Raw genomic sequence first — 20,085 nt, forward strand, 5'->3', positions numbered from 1 at the left:
ATATTTCTGTCCCTTATGCTTCAGTTTCACATCCTTCAAATTATGAATAATGTCTATTATACAGAATAAAATATTATGAATTATGTGGCAGAGAATAGTTTGATCCGCTCTGAAGCAAGAAAAATAAAGAGGCTGCATTTATTTGCAAAATACAGTAACGTTTTAAAAAATATTATTTAAATGTAAAAGCTGTTTTTGATGTGAATATAGTGTAAAAAGTAATTTATTTCTGTGATGCACAGCTGTATTTTCAGCATCATATATCATATATATATCAGTTATTTTATATAATATCTAGCATTAAAATAGCATTAAATTACCTTAACAAGGTCAATTTTATACATCCCACCTTGCTGCTCTTGTCTTTCTCAACAAATGAAATCCTATAAAAGTGTAATGATGAACTGCATTTATTTATTTATTTATTAATATTGAAATTAAGTAATAGTTTTTGGTAATTAAAATATTACACCCCTTTTGCCCCATGACCTTTCACCTTAGGATTTGATTGGGTCATCTTTAATGTTTAACACATCTTGTGCTGTTTAGGGCTGGTTTTGTTCCGCAGACCTGGCAACCCTGGACTGATCTGATCAATAACACACGACAGAACGAGCAGGAGACACGAGAGAAAAGATTTGCACTGACGTCTAAAGTCAGTGTAAAGAGGGAGTGTGTTTGAGTGTGTGTGTGTGTGAGAGAGAGAGAGAGTGTGTTTGAGTGTGTGTGTGTGTGTTTGAGTGTGTGTGCGTGTGCGTGCTTGAGTGTGTGTGTGTGTGTGTGTTTGAGTGTGTGAGAGAGAGTGTGTTTGAGTGTGTGTGTGTGTGTGTGTGTGTGTGAGAGAGAGAGAGTGTGAGAGAGTGTGTTTGAGTGTGTGTGTGTGTGTGTGTGTGTGAGAGAGAGAGAGTGTGTGTGTGTGAGAGAGTGTGTGTGTGTGTGTGTGTGTTTGAGTGTGTGAGAGAGAGTGTGTTTGAGTGTGTGTGTGTGTGTGTGTGTGTGTGTGTGTGTGTGAGAGAGAGAGAGAGAGAGAGAGAGAGAGAGAGTGTGTGTGTGTGTGTGTGTGTTTGATTGTGTGTGTGTGTGTGTGTGTGTGTGAGAGTGTGTGTGTGTGTGTGTGTGTGAGAGAGTGAGAGAGAGAGAGAGAGAGAGAGAGAGAGAGAGAGTGTGTGTGTGTGTGTGTGTGTTTGATTGTGTGTGTGTGTGTGTGTGTGTGTGTGTGTGTGTGTGAGAGAGTGAGAGAGAGAGAGAGAGAGAGAGAGAGAGAGAGAGTGTGTGTGTGTGTGTGTGTGTGTGTGTGTGTGTGACATAAGGACACAGTAATGAACACTCTCTGGTTGTGTAAAATCTTTACATTTCTGAAGAATAATCCTCTTTTTCCAGCTCAGCTCAGCCAGAAGACGATCATTAGTGCTGCAGATGGACACGTCTGTGTGAATGAGATCTGTCTCTGATCCTCACACTGTCAGGATGACACTCTAAACTGTAATTCACTTATTTTGTGTCTGTTTATTAACAGCACATAAGTCATGTAATGTTCAGTAAAGTAATGTTCAGACTATATATAATATATTGATTACAGGTATATATGTTATTTAGAAATATTCTCATAACCAGAAGAAATAAATCTGAACATAAAAGGGTTCATATATTTGACTAACACTAAAACCATTAAAATTGTCTTAAATAAGCATAGACTGAAATCAAATATAAAGTATATTTCAGCTTGTTCCCAAGGCAACTTTTACATTTTCATTTAATTTAATTTGATGGTACTGAAATAACAACTTACAATAGCATACAATAATATAACTAAAACAGAAATTATAGAAATAAAAATAAAATGTAGTTCCAAATATGAATAGGAATTAAATACTAAAACGACTCTGGAGCATTAAAAAAGAGTCTCATTGGGTTATTAGTGATCTTCTGCCATCTAGTGGCTGATTTGATACATTAAATAATGATTAATTTTTTATTTTTTATTATGTATATTATTGTAGTATGTATTAATATGTTGAATTTTTCATTTTCATTTTAGTTTAAATAATGTCATTGTTTTTGTCATATCTATTTTTTAATTAGCTTTCATTTATTTTTAATCCCATTTTAGTAACTTTAGTAATTAAATATTTGTATTAATTTTCACTTTTCATTCTACGTCTAGTTTAAGTAATTTAATTGTACTTTCTCATTTTTATTTCTTTAAAATATTCATATTTATTTTCATTTATTTTTAGTAAACTTTTTTTTTACTTATTTTATTTTATTTTATTTTTTAATGTAAATATTTTAGCCAGTTTCCAGTGCAACATTTATAATTTAAATAAATTTTTAATCTAGTACTTCAATTTAATTTGATTTGATTTTATACGTCACTTCATGCGCTCCTCCATGCCGATCATGTCTTGAGGAGCAATATTTGGGGAGAATCTGATTTGCATTGGAAAGCTGTGAGGTGTCTTAAGGGAGAGATATAAAAAGTGTTAATTTATGGATGAAATCCCTGAGAGCTGCTGTGAGAACGTGAATATTCAAATGTTCATCACAACTCTACATTGTCTTAGATTTAGTCTTCTAGGATTTTGTTTGAAATTCAGCTTTGACTTGTTGATTGTTTACTACTGAAGTAATGTATTCCTGAAGTGTTCTTCATATCAATAACTTTATTCCCTGTAAACACTTCTTGAGTTTTCCAGTAAATCTACATACATGTTAATTATATACACAGATAATACTGGCCCAACCAGGCTTATTACAGTTCATTATAAATATATACACTTAATCTATAATATATACTTTTAAATATTTCATACTAAATGCCAAAGCAACAATTTTTTTTTTGATGTAATAAAATAAATATAACTTGAAGAAAAAAATATTAAATGACAATAAAATAACAAAAATCACACAATAAAATTATTTAAACATTAATTAAAATAAAAAAATAATTATTGTTAATAAAAACGAGTATCTAAGATGCTATAAGGTTTAATAACTATATTACTTTACATGCAGCATTTATTAATCTTAATTAATATTCAGCATTTACGAATACATTAATCAAAGATCAAACGTTGCATCTGTTAATATTAGTTAATGCACTGAACTAACATGAATATTAACATTTTGATTAATTAATTAATGAAATTAGTTGCTGTGAAAACAGTTATTTAAATAGCTTTTACCTTTTAATTTTTCATTTTAATAGTGTGCTTAAGTTTTATTTGTTTATTTATTCAGTTTTATTTTTCTGTTAAACTTTCGTTCATAATTTCTTATTCCAGTTTTATTTTGTAGTCATGTTAATGAGTTAGTTAAATTTTAATTTGAAACATTTTAAGTTTTTTTTTATCTAATATTTATTTTATTTCAATTTTTTTTTTCAATAAATTTTTATCTCATAATTCTGACTCTTGCAAAAAAAAAAAAAAAAAAAAGAGTCATAATTACAAAATGGAGAGTTATTATTATTATTATTATTATTATTATTATTATTATTATTATTTACTTATGTTATTATTGCATGGTGGGAAGAAGCTACTATATTTTCTTGCAAAACATAATCTTTGTTTTATAAACACCTTTTATGCTACTCATATTATTCTTTAATACTCATAATTTAATACTCAGATGTGATGGTACAGGAATACTGTAAACCTTCAGTGCCCCAGTGTAGGGAAGACCGGGGCAAGTTGTCACACTCTTTACCAGTCAATATTTCTCAGGTTAGCTTAATTTTATCACTAAATTATCAACCTGGGAACCTTCTGATATATTGATATTAAGAAAAAAATCGTTATATATATATAGAGAGAGAGAGAGAGAGAGAGAGAGAGAGAGAGGAGTTGAGATATCAAACATGCTTCCACAATATCTCTGTTTATTTATTTATGTACTTATTTGTTGTCCAAATTAGGAAGATGGAACACAAATGTAAAAATGTAAATGTTAAATACACTTGTGACAACTTGCCCCATTATCAATGTGACCGCACACAGAACCGTTTCTTTATAAGGATTTATCACTCTTTCGCTGTTTTATCGCTTTGGAGACCTTCTAGAAGCGAATTATGTCAGATATTGTAAGGGGAAGCGCTTATGACGCATCTGCGAGTCACACTGAGTGAAACAGTGTCGCGTGCGCGCGCAGCTGCTGAAGACGCTCGCGCCTCGCGTAGTAATCGCGTCGTTACTATGGCAGCAGAGTTGGTAAACTCCCCGGTTGCCATCGGTTATCGATCCGCGGAAGAATCGCCGGCGCGTGACTGATCTGAGCGAGTCCTTCGGCGTGACGCGACGCGGTGCGCGCGTTACCGGGAGAGCGCGAGAGGACCCGAGGCTCCAGCTGCTCCGGGATCGATCGGGACGCGTTATGGGGACGCTCGGGAGCGCCGCAGCCGTCCTGGATGAGGAAGAGGAAGAGGAAGAGGAGAAGAAGCGCGGAGCTGAGCGTCTCCCTCCTCTGCTCGAGGACGAGGTCAGTCTGATTGATCGATTGATTGATTGACAGGTGATTGACAGGGTCTCACGAGGACATTGTGAAGAAATGCTGATATTACATATGTAAAATATTACTATAACATATATATATATATGCATATGAAAAATAGGTATTAAAATATACTATATAATTTTTACATTATGAAATTGTATATAAATATAAAATATTACAATATTATATTTAAAAAATAAAATCTAATAATTAATATGCATTTCTGCATATATGTAAAATAGGTGTTCCTTTCGTATAATATATATGTATGTGTGTGTGTGTGTGTATATATATATATATATATATATATATATATATATATATATATATATATATATATATATATACACACACAAACACACACAAATATATACAAATATATAATTTTAGAAAAATTATATACATATCTAATTATTAATATAATATTTTATCATTATTATAAAACATGTATAATTATTCTGTAATTATTATACATAAAACAAATAATGTGTTATTAAATATATGTAAAATATTATATATATATATATATATATATATATATATATATATATATATATATATATATATATATATATATATAAAACATATTTATTTACACTTTTTTCATGTCACTATATATTTATACCATGTTTTTTTTTCTTCTTTTTTTTTTATTTTTACTTTGATTATGGATGTAAATACTATGGTACGTGAATATTAAATTCTTTCTGTACCATGGTATTGCCATCACTTTACTATGATACCACAGCAGTACTAAAAGTGGAAAGAGGGTTAGCGCCTGTTTTTTTTTTAAAATACATATTTTATGCCAGTATTTCAACTCCCTGAGGAACAAACATGTAAGCGTTTACAGAGATGCCATTGAAGATCGCTTCTCATGATGACCTACTTATAAACATGATTGTGAAGTGTGAGGTTCAGGACAATCTTAAGTAGGCCGGTGTGTGTGAGAGATTGCAGGGAGGTTCAGGAGAAACGCTCTGTTCTCACGGGAGATTGTCTATTTACAGGTCTGTGCCCATACAGCTGCATGAGACGGCAACTTTATGCCCTAAAAACACGTTATTGTTCAACTACTAGTGAATAAACACGCTCTTTTCTCTGAGAGTCAAGTCATGTGTTACTCTGTTGTGTTACAGTAACTATAAGTGACAACGAAAACAGTGCAACCGTATCATTTATTCATACTGCAGTGCATGCTGGGAAGCTAAGAGCCAGCATTGCAATACAGACGTGACATTACTACAGTTAAAGCTGCAGTGCGTGATGTCTGTGTCTCTGTACTGTAAATACAGCATCACTAAATGCAATGGGAATAATGATTGTTTGTAGAAAGGTTTGTGAGGTGATTTAATGATTATGTAGCTAGTAATTAATCTATAATTAAACAAGCCTTTGCATATAATATTGAAGACTTTACAGCATAATACTGTGACTTCATCTCTTGGCCCTATTTACAACGAAAGTCACCGTTATTTAATTGTATTAACTACTAACGTAAAAATTACAACAAATTAGCAATTAGGGAAATATTGAGAATTATTTTTTTTTTTTAAACAGTGACATGTACTCTAAAAACATCATTCTTTGTTACTTTATTACATGCTTTTATCCTAGTTGTAATGTTATATATTTGTTTGCTTAGTTAAATTTAAATGTCAATCAATGTCTTAAATGATTTTGCATAATATTTAGTTTCTGTTAAGCTACTTCTACTATCACCCTACTTATAATAGTGTTTTATATCACTTTATTTGTATGTTTATTTAAATATATTTAATATTTAAATTTAATATATTTTAATTCAGTATTTTTTTTAATCTCATTTGTATTTATTTATTTGTTTGTTTAATTTATTTACTTTATTTTAATCCAATTGTTTATTTTGATCTAATGTTTTAATTATTTTAATCTAATTTCTAAATATTTTTTAAAGGCATCTTTATAGTTACTTGTACAAAAGACCACATTTATTCTGTCAAAATGAATATTTAATGTGTAATATTATTTGGAAAATATTTAGTTTCTATTCAGTTACTTTATTGTGCTACTTTCATCCTCACTGTTATAGTACTTAGTTTCTTTATTTATTTTTTATCTTCTTATTTTTACTTCATTTTTTTCCTCAAATTTTGATTATTATTTTTATTTAATTTTATTAAGTATTTTGTATTACTTATTTACATTTAAACTTTTTACGAACTATGACATCATCACTGACATGGGCTTGTTTTTGGATCACAAATCAGATCCTTCTGAAGCGGCAGAATATTAATTTGCTATTTATTAAGCAGATTAAGTGCAAAAGTCTTTAAAGATCATCTTGGAGTAAATCTTCTTATGACTTCCATCTGTGAAGATGAATCTGTTATCTAGCCGTGATTTGATTATTTCCTTATAAAGGAAAATGAGTATGCATGAAGTTTGGCCTGTAAGCATATTAGTAACTGCATAACAATGTCCCAGCATCATCAGTGAGGCGTTTTCTTCAGAGTGTGTGAAAATGTAGTTTAGACCCGACTTTAGAGGAAAACATACAGCTGTCCTTCACATATCTGCCAAACACACATTCCCCATGGAAATGAAATTAGGAATTGGAGCACATTGATGTACAGATACTGCTGACATCATAGTGGAACTTATTACAAACTGTGCTTTGTCATCTGTGGAATATTCCACTGCAGTTAATGGGTCGATGGAGTTTTGTACTGTATGTGTATGTAGATATAGATGATTTAATGTTTTTGAAAGAAGTCTCGTCTGCTCATCAAAGCTGCATTTATTTGATCAAAAACACAGTAAAAATTGTGAAATATTATTACAGTTTAAATAACTAATAACATAGTAAAATAGTTATTTAAATAACTATTTGAATATACTGTAAAATGTAATTTATTGTTAAATTTTAATTAAATTAAATTAATTATAAAAAATTATAATATAATATTATATATATATATATATATATATATATATATATATATATATATATATATATATATATATATATATATTATATATATAGATATTTAATATTATAATTATATATATATATATATATATATATATATATATATATATATATATATATATATATATAAAATTATAATATTAAATATCTAATTTAATTAATTTTAATTTAATTTAACATATTTAAATAACTATGTGAATATTCTGTAAAATGCAATTTAATGTTATGATTATTATCAGCATTGTCTTGTCCAGTCAAAGTCACATGATCCTTCATTAATCATTCTGATATGCTGCTGTGTTATTTTATATATTTATTAGGGGTCAACCGATTATTGGCACCAATATTAAGCTTTTTATGCTTATCAGTATCTGTCATTTACGAAACCGATTTGCCGTTAAAATAATTTAAAAGCATTTAAACAAAGTTTTTGTCAGAGCCCTTGATATTCTTAATTTTGACATTACTTTTCATTTTTAAACCAGAAATTTATATCGGTTTAAAATATTGGTTAGCTGTCTACTTGATCTGTAATAATCGGTATCGGCATCAGCTATTAAAATAACTAGTGCATTATTATTATTTTTTGCATTAAACTAGATTAATGCAAACATGTTTTCATTAGTTTCAAAGATTTTTGATCCCATACATGTGTGCATTTGTGCATGCATGAGTCTGATCTCTCAGTATGTGCTTTCCATCCTCAGGAGAACGTGTCTCTGGCTGATATTCTGTGTCTGCGGGAAGGTGGGCTGTCGGAGCAGGAGTTGTGGGCGGTGTGTGTGGAGTGTGTTTGTTCTCTCCAGAGCATCGGCCTCTCGCCGCTCTTTCACACCCTCTGTGTTACGCCCGACACGCTGGCCTTCAACGCTCACGGTAATGTGTGCTTCATGGAGCAGCTCAACGGTGAGTCACCAGCTGCATGAGTCAAACTAACACTCAGCACTCACTTTAGTCACGAAACATTGCTTTTAATGCATATCTCTAATGAATGGTTTTGACAGACATGATCTTTTGAAATCGACAGCGCTCTGTCTTCATAAGTGTGATTTTTCATGTGCACCTCACACGCTGTTCCATTGTAAAGATAATGGATGCATTCGTTTGCATAATGATAGCATGTATGACACCCTCCTACGAGTGTAAAAAGCATTGATTATTTGACATTGGAAAAGTGCACATGTATTCAACTGCGTCTGCAGCAATTAATTTGATCACATTGCTACCTTAAACAGCTCCATTAAGCCTTTAGCCCAAAAGAGCACATATTTGGAATGATAAATTCTCATATGTTCATGCTAGAGGTCGACCAAGAGTAGATTTTTGCCGATACTGGACCACACCGGCCGATACCGATTAATCGACCGATATTAAAATAATTGAACGAAAACAGTGCTTTACTAATAAAAAATACATTACTGAACCTACTTTGTACGTGAATAACAATATTATTGAATATTATTCATATATTGAATTCATTAACTACTGTTAACAGAAGGAACTTAAAAATATTAGTAGATGTAGACATTAACACACTATCTAGTTGGCCATATTTAAATATCTGCACAAAGGCAATAGCATTGAAATTACATGTATATGAATATTGTATGCATACTCGCAACGCTAAGCCGACAATCAGCCAAAGCATCAGTGATTCCTCCACTAGGGGTCGCTCTCACTCTCGTACTGTAGAATGACAGCAGAGCTTCTCAGCCGCTTCAGCAATGAACAAAACCTGGAAAACTATCGGCATGGACATTTTTCCGATAACCGATAGTTCCAACAATCAAATATCGGTGCCGATTAATCGGCAAAACCGATACATCGGTCAACCTCTAGTTCACACATAATTACTTTACAGAGTATTACTTTATTACTTTAGTTTTTGAGCATTCTCTCAAAAACTACAGTGGAGCAGAAATGTCATCAAAATGAATTTAACTTAGGTTATTTGGCTCTTGACGAGTGTTAATTACTGGCCCTGGTTCTTTAACAAATACGGCGTCCTGTAATGCGTGAAACATTGTCACTGTGTGTGTTTCCCAGTGAACCACTTCTCTAAGCTTGTGAAATCACAAATGTAAGTCCAAAACCATCAAGGAAAAAGGTCTAGATCTGCTTCAGGTCTCACAGGTGAAGATTGAGACTGAGAACTATATAAAAGCAACCACTGGTTTCGTCCTCTAACCCATTTCTCAAAGGCTGCACTGCATGCTGTCTAAATATACCGATGGCATAACCCTGAGGAGCTTCTGGAGGATCTGACATACTCAGGAGGAGAAAGCCTGGCCTATTTCAGCTGCAGAGCTCTGCAGAAGCGTCTGGAGGAGAATGTGAATCCTCTTCAGCCTGGCCTAGTTAGACTAGGACTCACTTACTTACTTACAGAGAGAGAGCAATGTAATTAAACATCAGCGCCAGAGCGTTTGATCATTCTGCGCTTTTGTGTCTTTCTTAGAGAACTATTATTAGAGCACATGCATCTGTGCTTTCTTTCATGTCTTATCAGTTTGTGTGATTTCTATCTCTCATGACTTATTGCATGAAGATGCATTGCTCAGATTGGACTGAGTTTGTGGAAGTGTAAGAATCGAGTTGATTTTGTTGTTTTGTCCTTGTTCTCAGATGATCCTGACGGCTGTTTTGTTCCTCCAGAGTTTGATAAGACTGGAAGCACATTTGAGGTGAGAAAGCATGAATCCAGGAGCTTGTTATGAACACGCATTACAAATATACAGTCGTACTGGTACTGTAACTTATCCTGAAAGAAGGCATATAATATATATATAATATATATTTTTTTATATTAATTGCATTATACATCAAGATTATTTTATTAAATAAAAACAAAAATAAAAATAAATGTTAATTGAAATACATGTAAAATAAATGTTGATATAAAATAAAAAACATAATGTATTTAAAAATCTAAATCTAAAAGTTTTTCATTTATTTATTTTTTATTTTTTTCATTTTTAGTTGGTTTAACATGATGAAATAAATTAAATAAAAATGTATAAAACTTTATAGAAATTAAAAAAAAAAAAATTCTAATGACAAAACAACAAAATTACTAAAACTTTAAGTAAAATTAAAATTAAACAGAAAATACAAAAATAAATAAATAATTCAAAATATTAAAATAAGTGTAACTTATATATATATATATATATAAAACACAATATTTAGCTTTTCATGTTAATTGCATTAGAAACCAAGATTAAGATGTATTTTACCTTAAAAAAAAAAAAAAATTACAAAACACAACAATAAAAATATATATATATATATATTGCTTGTCATGTGTATTGGATTAGTCACCAAGATTATTGTTCATAAAACTGAAAAACGTAATAAACTTCATCTGAAAAATAAAATCACTTAAATAAAAATGTATCAAAACTATTAAAAAAGCTAATAAAACTGACAAAATACAACACAATTACTAAAAAATGTGAGTAAAATTAAAATGATGTATTTTTAGGAATATTACCGATCATAATATATCTGTAAAAGGTGATTCTGGAAGGTGTGTGAATGATGCTGATGAGCCATGACACACAGATATGATATTATATGAATCATAAGCCCAGAGGACTGTGATCTGTGAGCCAAAACATTTAACTTCCAGCTAATTACACACGAGCACAAAGATGTTCGTGTCATAATATCACATGCAAACAACCCACTGGCTTCTATATTATATGTGTTTATAATCCATAACTCTGTACTGTATTAAACATCAATCGTGTGAGAACCACGAGCCAGAAAGACTGGTGGCGGCTTGCTTTTCTGAGATGAAAGACCTTACGTAATGTTTCTTTCAGAAGGGGAAGAAACAGATTTTTATTTTAAACACAAGTTGAGGATGTTTTCTGAAATGCTGATGATGGGATGCATGTTAGCTTCAGGTATATGCAATCATGATGCTTTTTATTGGGCTGTTTGCTGCATTTCTGATCTTAAGTCAGCTTTGATGGAGAGTACAGACTGCTGCATGCTGACCAATAAAACACTGATTAATGAGAAGACAATATCATGCATCTGATAGAATTTTTATTTTTGCATGTTCGTTACATCATTTTAATAGTATTTGTATTTGCATAATCATAAAATATTTTTAATGTTATACTTAATATACTTGTCTTTTTTCAGATGGAGGCCCTTTTAGCATGTTTATTAATGTTAATTACATAATTTTATTAAATGTTGTCATTTTAATTTTATACCTTATACTTGTTTTTATTTTGATGTTCATAACATAATTTTTTATAATATTGTTTTAATTTTCTTTACATAATTTTGTAATTTTATATTTTATTTATACTTCATATATTTTTTTAATGAAGGGATTCACTTATTTAATTTATTTTATTGCATGTGTATAGCATATTTTTTATGTTTTGCATGTCATTTGAATAATTTTTTAATTAAATTTTAATAATGCTATAATTAAAAATATTTATACATAATTTTTTATAATTCATATGTATATTTATTTATTTATTTTCAGATGGAGACTTTTTTCATCATTTTATTTATTGATTTACATCTTCATTCCATAATTTAAGTAACTTTGTCATTTTAATGATATACGTTAAATACAATGTTATTTAATTTCATGTTCATTGCATTATTTGCTCATTTAATATTTCATTTTTAGGGTGACTAGTTTTTTCCGACTACACAAGGAAAATAGCCTTACTGAACTAATAAATAAAATAAAAAACAAAATACATTTGCAATTTTTTATTGTACAAAATCAGGCTCATAATGCACATCTAGTGGACCAGATGCAGGTTTGCAAACTGAAAATATTTAAATGCTGGCAAGAAATATTGTTTCTGTCTTTCTGTCAGGGTCACATGTTCTCGTTAGGCTCCACCCTGTGGGCGGCGCTGGACTCTGTGTCGGAGGCGGAGCTTCAGGTGGAGTTGAGTGAAGAGAGCAGGTGTTTGCTGAAGCAGATGCAGCGAGAGAAACCTGAGGATCGACCACCAATCCAGGTTCAGCACATTCTTCTCATCGTCAATTTAACATACAAATCTACATACATTGTATATCTAAATTAAGTTAAACTAAATGAGAATATTAATTTTGCTTAGGCAACTAACTGAAATAAAATAAGTTTAAGCTTTTTTATATATTTTATTTCATTTCAGTTATTGTTTATTTTATTTCAAGTTACTAAATATTTTTTTTATGTTTTTAGTTTAACTAATAATATTGCTGTCAAGTATTTTTAACAATTAAAATAAAACACTATTAAAAATCGAATAAATAAAATTGATATCAGAGAATAATGTAATAATAATAATAATAAAATAATTAATAATTGATGAATAATAAGACATATACAAATTAATTTAAAAGGTAATATATATATATATAAAAATTTAACCTGCGTGTCGTGACCATTAACTGACATTCAGAGAAGAGTAAATTATATAAACTACATATTTTACATTTTATTTGTTTGTCTGCATGTCCATTATCTGATCACAGAATAATAAATAATACAAATATTTTATTAGTTTACCTGCATTGCAACCATTATCTGACATCAGAGATTAATAAGAAAAAAAAAAACATTTTAATAATACATAAAATTAAATAATTAAAAATTACAAGTTTTTTTTTTATATATAATTCAGTAATTAAAACATACAATATTAATCGTTTCAGGGTGATTATACGTAGTAAAAAGACAGATTTGTCTCTGTTGTTTAACGTCTCTGTCTTCAGGATCTTGTCTCTCAGGCCGAGGCTGTCCTCGGTGACGTCTCGTCTGCAGTCATCTGCCGAAAACTGTCTTCCATCGGCCGAAGAGTCCTGTCCATCGAGTCCATCGCTGCTCTGCAAGGTGTGAGCTCATCACACACTGCATCTCATGCTCTGGGAGGAATCACAAGGGCTTTAGGAGCTGATCATTCAACACAAAAATGGCAATAAAAATACCTAAAATTGTCATAAGGCATATTTATATTTTTAATGATTAAAATAAAATACTATAAAAATATATTAAGTATTGCAATTATTGTATTTGTTTACCTGCAACCAACTTCTGACATCAGACAATAATAAATAATTAAAAATAATAAATAATACAATTATTTTGTTAGTTTACCTGCATGCCATTTGACATCGGAGAATATTAATAATGTAAAAAAATAATAATAATTACCAGCATTATGTGACAATTAACTGATGTCAGATAATAATAAATAATAAAAAAGTAATAAAATAATACAATTATTTTGTTGGTTTACCTGCATGCCATTTGACGTCGGAAAATAATATTAATAATGTAAAAAAATTAATTAAAAAATAAATATCAACATGATGTGACAATTAACTGATGTCAGAGAATAATAAATAATAAAAAAGTAATAAATAATACAATTATTTTGTTAGTTTACCTGCATGCCATTTGACATCGGAGAATAATATTAATAATGTAAAAAAAAAAATGTTTACCAACATGACCATTAACTGATGTCAGAGAATAAAAAAATAAAAAATAAAATAGATACATAATAATAAAAATATTTATTTTTTAACCTTCATGTCATGTGACCATTAACTGACATCAGATAATAATAAAACAATAATTATTAGTTTACTTACATATAATGTGACCAATATCTAGAGATTCTACAGATTAATAAATTATAAAAAGTAATAAAAAACATTTTATTAGTTTACCTGCATGTGTCATGAAAACCATGAACATGCAATTTTTTTTTTTTTATAATTAAAATTATTATTTTTAAACTTAAATATCAAGTATGTTAGCTCAGAAAGCGTGTGTGAATCCCTGATCTAGTTTCTTAGCACGCTCAAATCGTTCCGTCTGTTCACAGATGGATGGGAGAAATCCAGTTTCCAGTTTCTGGATCTCCGAGCCTCGAGATCGAACTCCATGGAGCATCCCGCCGGAGACCGGACCATGAAGAGAAACTACTCGTCTGATTCATACGACGGTGAGGAGCTGCTGCTGAGACGCAGAGGTCTGGTCTGGTCCGGAGGTTCGGCCGAGCTCTCTCCAGACAGCAGGTCTCAGAACAGTTCTCCGGTGCACAGGAGGAGTCAGGAGAGGAGGCCGGGGAGAGCCAGGAGAGCCCTGAACCGCTCCTGCTCCGTCCCGGACTCCAACAACCCCCCGGCGCTCTCTCCTCCGTCCCACACGCCCATCAGCATGATGATGGCTGACCTGTCCGAGATCACGGAGGAGGAGGGCTGGAGCGGGAGCCTGCGGAGGACCAAACCCAGGGATTCAGACTCGGAGGGAGCGTGTGAGACGGATCAGACTGAAGCTGCAGGAGCTCGAAGCCCCCCGTCATCTGAACACGGAGACACAGAAGTGCACAGCTCCAACATCGTCAACAAATCTGTGTTGTGCCTGAAAGAGGAATCTCAGAATCAGGTGCGTTTGGTGAAGCAAAACAGTCCAAATATGACTGTTTTTGTTCAATTAAGGCGATACACTTCAGGTAAGGCCATTGCTTTTACATGCAGTTTTTACATTTTGGACTATTTCGCTTCCATAACATGCCTTCTGTGTATTGAGCCTAATTTCCATCATGCAATAAAAAAATAAGGTAACTTTTTATCTAACAATTATAAATGTATAACACACAGTTTTTAACAATATGTAATTCTGAATTTCTCACTTCTTGATTATTTCATGCAATTCTGAGTTTATATCTAATAATACATTTTTTTCATGCAACTATGAGTTTATCACCAACAACTAGATTTTTTTTCTTTCCTATTTTGTTCCCATTTCTCGTAATTAGATGTTTTTTTTAATTCTGAGTTTATTTATCCTTATTAGATTTTTTTGTTTTTAATTCTGATAATATTTCTCATAATCTTAATTTTTTTCTTGGAATTTCGAGTTTATTTTTCAAAAGTTTTTTTTTTCTTTTTTTTTTACAGTTCTGAGTTTTTTTCCACACTTAGATTTTTTTATTATTATTATTCTGATATTATTTCTCGAAATTAGATTTGTCATGCAAAAAAAAGAGTTTATTTCTCACAATTTGTTTATTTATTTATTTAATTTTTTCGCATTCTGAGTAGAAAATTCTCAATTGCTTACAAAATCCTTTTAATAGTGAGATATAAAGTCAGAATTCTGAGAAGAAACAGAGGGGCGAAAAAACTCCTAAATGTCTTTTGATATTTTTTATTCCATGATGGTAACTAAAAAACAGAATTTGCAAGATATGAACTCAGAAATCAGAAAGAAAGAAGTCAGAATTGTGAGATAAAAAGTGTAATTACTTTATTGTTATTATTATTTGTATTCTTTGGTGGAAATGTACTATTCCATCTTTCAGACTATTGAAAAAAATTGACATTTAAGTGTTTATTTTATTGCACTTTATATATGTGCATCCATAGATTTCGGTTTTATTACAAGTCTTTAAAACCTGTGAGTTTTTTTCTCCTCTCTAGTAACACGTTTTTTACCCTATATTGTATATTGAAGTGTCCTAACTTAATCCCAGGACTAAATCCAGCACTCATGTTGATGTAAAATGATAGTGTGTGTTATTTTCTTTGTCTCTTTCTCAGTGGATCTCTTTGCGAGATCTTCTCTCGCTCTCTTCTCAGCCGTTCTCAGTCAGTGAGCTCTGGGCTTTATGCTTCACGTGTCTCTCGACGCTACAGACCTACATCGACCTCCCAGGTCAGTCGAACACACACAAGATACTCCGCTTTGTCTTGATTTAGGTATGATGTCCATAGTACATTTATACTGATGGACAGTTCACCCAAAAATGAAAGTTGTATTTGTTTTTCCATACTATGGGAGTCAGTGGGGACCGGCAACTGTTCGGTAGCTGATGATATTGCATTTAAAATCAGGGTTGCATTTATTATTATTTATTATTTATTTACATTTATTTAAAATAACTGTGCTGTGTTACATTAGACTACCTGTGTCTGGACTCTGTGTATGTGGGCTGTGAAGGAGAGATGCTGTTTCTGAGACCTAAAAACTCAGGTAGGAGAACTACAGAACATCTCATTACCATCACAACAGCTGTCGAGTCGATATTAAAGCGAGTCAATATTAAATCAGAACGAACTTTATCGACTTTAGAACATTCAATTATTATATTTTTATTAGTTTATTAAAACGATGTTCCTTTATTCCTTCTCAGCCTCCTGTGATGCATTTTTTCTGGCTCCTGAGTTTCAAGAACATGGAATTGTGACAGAAAAGGTCTGTCTAGTGACACATTGTGGTCTATTTGAATGAATGTGGTTTACAGTGTGTGTTTGCTCGTCTCTAGGCGTGTGTGTATGGGGTCGCAGCTGTTCTCTGGGCTACGGCCAAGTTTCATTTGTCTCCCGATCAAAAGCTGGCCATGCCGAGAAAACTCAAGAGGCTTCTGCTTGAGATGGCCAAAAGAACTCCAATCGAAAGACCTTCTATTGAAATGGCGAAAAAGGTACTTGCGAATCATTTAGTGATTTAAAACGTACATGCTGGAGTCAAATTTGAGTCTTTCACTCTAAAACATAGGATAAGATTATAAAAGAGCATTATATTTATAAAAAAAATAAGTCAATATTTCATGAATAATATAATTTTGATATAATTTTAAAACTATCTGTTGACAGTTATTTTTTATAATTATTATTTGTGTTTTATTATTATTTTATTATGAATAATTTTTGTATAATTAATGTATACTTTTCAAGAACTATAGTTAGATTGTGTATAATTATATTTATTATAAATAAAATAGTTTTTATATGCAAAATTAATAACTATTTATTTATAAATAATTATATGTATTATAAAGAAAAATAATGGCTATTTTATAGCAATTATATATATATATATATATAGCTCAAAACATTGAGATTTTCTTAAAATATATTTTTATAAGCATTTTGTCCAGAAATTATGATTTTAATTACTAAATTAAAGTAATAAAAAATTATATGCAGAATTTTCATATTTTTTTGCATATATTAATGCAAATTTGGGGCAGGATTTAGTGTAATTGTTATGAGATTAATGTCAAAAAGTAATTAGAGTGTTAATGGTCATAGAATCGACTGATCATTAAGACTTATTAAGAGTTTCTCTATGCAGTCCAGGCATGTCTTGTTTTTTCATCTAAACACATGTTCTCTTCTCTCTCGTAGCACATACAGGCTGTTTAATGTGCTAATGTGCTTTATGTCGGCTCTTATGTTCTAGTCGTGCCGTGATTTCCTCTCCCGCCAGGGAACGAATGCAGAGAGCGTGTGGACACAGATCATCATCCGTGTTCATCAGGTGAAGCGTCACACTTATTTCATTCAGAGGATCTGTGCAAATGCAGATCTGAAGGAGTCACACGTGGGCAGGGTTTCATCAGTCCTGTGATCTTGTTTTCTGTGAGAGTGTCTGTGTGTTTCACCCGCCGTCGACTGTCTGGCACAGAAACATCAAACATCAATTGTCAATAGTCAATGACTGATTTTGTTCAGAGGTTGATCTTTCAGCTCTGGAGATTCAGTTGTATTTAAGGCAAGACACCCTGGGTGAATAGGGTAAAGAATAAAGCTAATATTTATCACCATATTTCCCCAGTTGATTGATTGCATTAAAACCTTTTTTTTTTTTTTTTTTTTTTTGCATTACAAGTTTTCTGAAATTTTATGTTTAAAAAAGCAAACATGGCACTAAATAATTTAATATACATTCATTTGCATACATTTCCAGAACAGAAATCTGAACATTCAGGTTTAAAATTCTTGTTTGATTTTGTTGAGATTAAATTATTTTTTTTTACAGAGAGGATGTTGGATTTCTCTTTTTATCACTTAAGAATTCAGAAATTTACCATGTTTTTTTATGAATAAAATATTATATCAACAAAACCAGAGGCCCTCGGGAGAAACCTTTAAAATAAATAAATGAAACTGAATACAACTGTAAAATTTGGTGAATGTAAGTGTTAACTGGAGTAGAGAAATAACTTTATGTATTGAAATTTAAATACACAGATGTAAAGTGCAATAAAAAGTCAATTGAATTAAATATGAGCAAACCCCTCTATAAAAACCTTCAGAATACAGATAGGAATAAAACTGTAAAATTTGGTGTATGTAAGTACTGCTGAAGTGGAGAAAAAACTCACAGCATTTAAAGGGATGTATTGTAGTTGAAATCTAAAGACACCAATAGAAGTACAATAATAAAACCAGTGTGAATGATATATGAACAATTCCCTCTATAAAAACTTTCAGAATAGAGATAGGAATAAAACTGTAAAATTTGGTGTATATAAGTGCTACTGAAGTGAAAAAAAAACACTTATTTTAAGAAAATTGACTAGAAATATATGCATTGTAATTGAAATCTACAGACGTAAATCGAAAAAGTGCAATAATTAACCAGGTGAATGATATATAAAAAAATCCTTTGACAAAAATCTTCAGAATTTAGATAAGAATGAAACTGTAAAGTCTGGTGTATGTAAGTACTGCTGAAGTGGAGAAAAAACTCACAGCATTTAAAGAGATGTATTGTAGTTGAAATCTAAAGACACCAATAGAAGTACAATAATAAAACCAGTGTGAATGATATATGAACTATTCCTTCTATAAAAACCTTCAGAATATAGAAAGGAATACAACTGTAAAGGTTAGTCTAAGTGTTACTGAAGTTCATTTTGAGAAAACTGCCTTGAAGGATATGTACTGTAACTGAAATCTACAGACGCAAGTAAAGTCCAACAAAATAAATATTTAAAAGTGCATTTTGCATGTTTTCTTTCCACTAGTCAAAAAAGAAGAAGAAGAAAAAAAAACCTTTTGAAAAGCCATATATAACCAAAAACCTTAAAATTTACCTGTGCATGAAAAGCACAAAGTGTCTTGCCTTAATTGTCAACTTTGCTTCAAATCTTTCTATTCAAATTCTTTGGACGAAAGAAAATATAGAAACTAATGAAGACTAAATCCTATCAGCGTAGCAGCTCTCGTCTGTAACTCTTTCCTGTCTCAATGCATGAACTTCAGTCGACAAGTTTCTCATAATAAGTCTGGTTTTCATTGAAGGCATTCGATGGGAATAGAGATACAGAGGAATGGTCTTCTCCTGAGTGTGCTGAAAACCCATCTGACCCACACTTGGGAGAAGTTAAGACAGGTGCGAATTTGCATTTCTTTACATTTCAGATTAAATAGATAAACTCTCACAAAACCTGTCTCGAATAGATTCTGGTCATATTTCACCCCTCAAATCAAAAGAAAGAAGTAATTTTTTGTGCATAAAGAAATGAAAATAATAATTATAATATCTTCATCAGTTAAGCACATTATACCCACTCAAATGACTTATGTTGATTTATATGTATGTATGTGTGTGTGTGTGTGTGTGTGTATTACTGTGCAAAAGTCTTTGGCCATCGAAAAAAAATAAAACACCCCAGCTCAACCTTTAATTGTATGATTTTTGCCAAATTCACTGATTTACCATTAAGTCCAGGTGAGCTCACTATAAGAGAAATAAACTAAATAATTTAATAATTACAGTGTTTTCACATAGATTTGACCTTTGTTTGAATTGTATGTGTGTATGTATATATATATATATATATATATAT

The 20,085-nt window shown here is 31.1% G+C and overlaps 1 protein-coding gene across 2 annotated transcripts in view; it reads left to right on the forward strand.

The window, feature by feature from the left end:
• Nucleotides 1-4,148: 4,148 nt before the first annotated feature.
• The window catches only part of LOC128025916 (kinase non-catalytic C-lobe domain-containing protein 1), a 39,931-nt gene continuing 23,994 nt past the window's right edge, over nt 4,149-20,085 (forward strand). For both annotated transcript variants that reach the window (XM_052612524.1, XM_052612525.1), the window contains exons 1-12: nt 4,149-4,476; nt 8,170-8,368; nt 10,088-10,146; nt 12,322-12,468; nt 13,208-13,325; nt 14,326-14,888; nt 16,046-16,160; nt 16,407-16,478; nt 16,639-16,700; nt 16,771-16,929; nt 17,691-17,768; nt 19,538-19,628. In XM_052612524.1, the coding sequence (XP_052468484.1) occupies nt 4,372-4,476; nt 8,170-8,368; nt 10,088-10,146; nt 12,322-12,468; nt 13,208-13,325; nt 14,326-14,888; nt 16,046-16,160; nt 16,407-16,478; nt 16,639-16,700; nt 16,771-16,929; nt 17,691-17,768; nt 19,538-19,628 (1,768 nt within the window). In that variant the 5' untranslated portion in view covers nt 4,149-4,371. The remainder of the gene's footprint in view (nt 4,477-8,169; nt 8,369-10,087; nt 10,147-12,321; nt 12,469-13,207; nt 13,326-14,325; nt 14,889-16,045; nt 16,161-16,406; nt 16,479-16,638; nt 16,701-16,770; nt 16,930-17,690; nt 17,769-19,537; nt 19,629-20,085) is intronic.

Source organism: Carassius gibelio, chromosome A13, assembly GCF_023724105.1.
Source record: "Carassius gibelio isolate Cgi1373 ecotype wild population from Czech Republic chromosome A13, carGib1.2-hapl.c, whole genome shotgun sequence".
In the NCBI taxonomy this organism is placed as follows: domain Eukaryota; kingdom Metazoa; phylum Chordata; class Actinopteri; order Cypriniformes; family Cyprinidae; genus Carassius; species Carassius gibelio.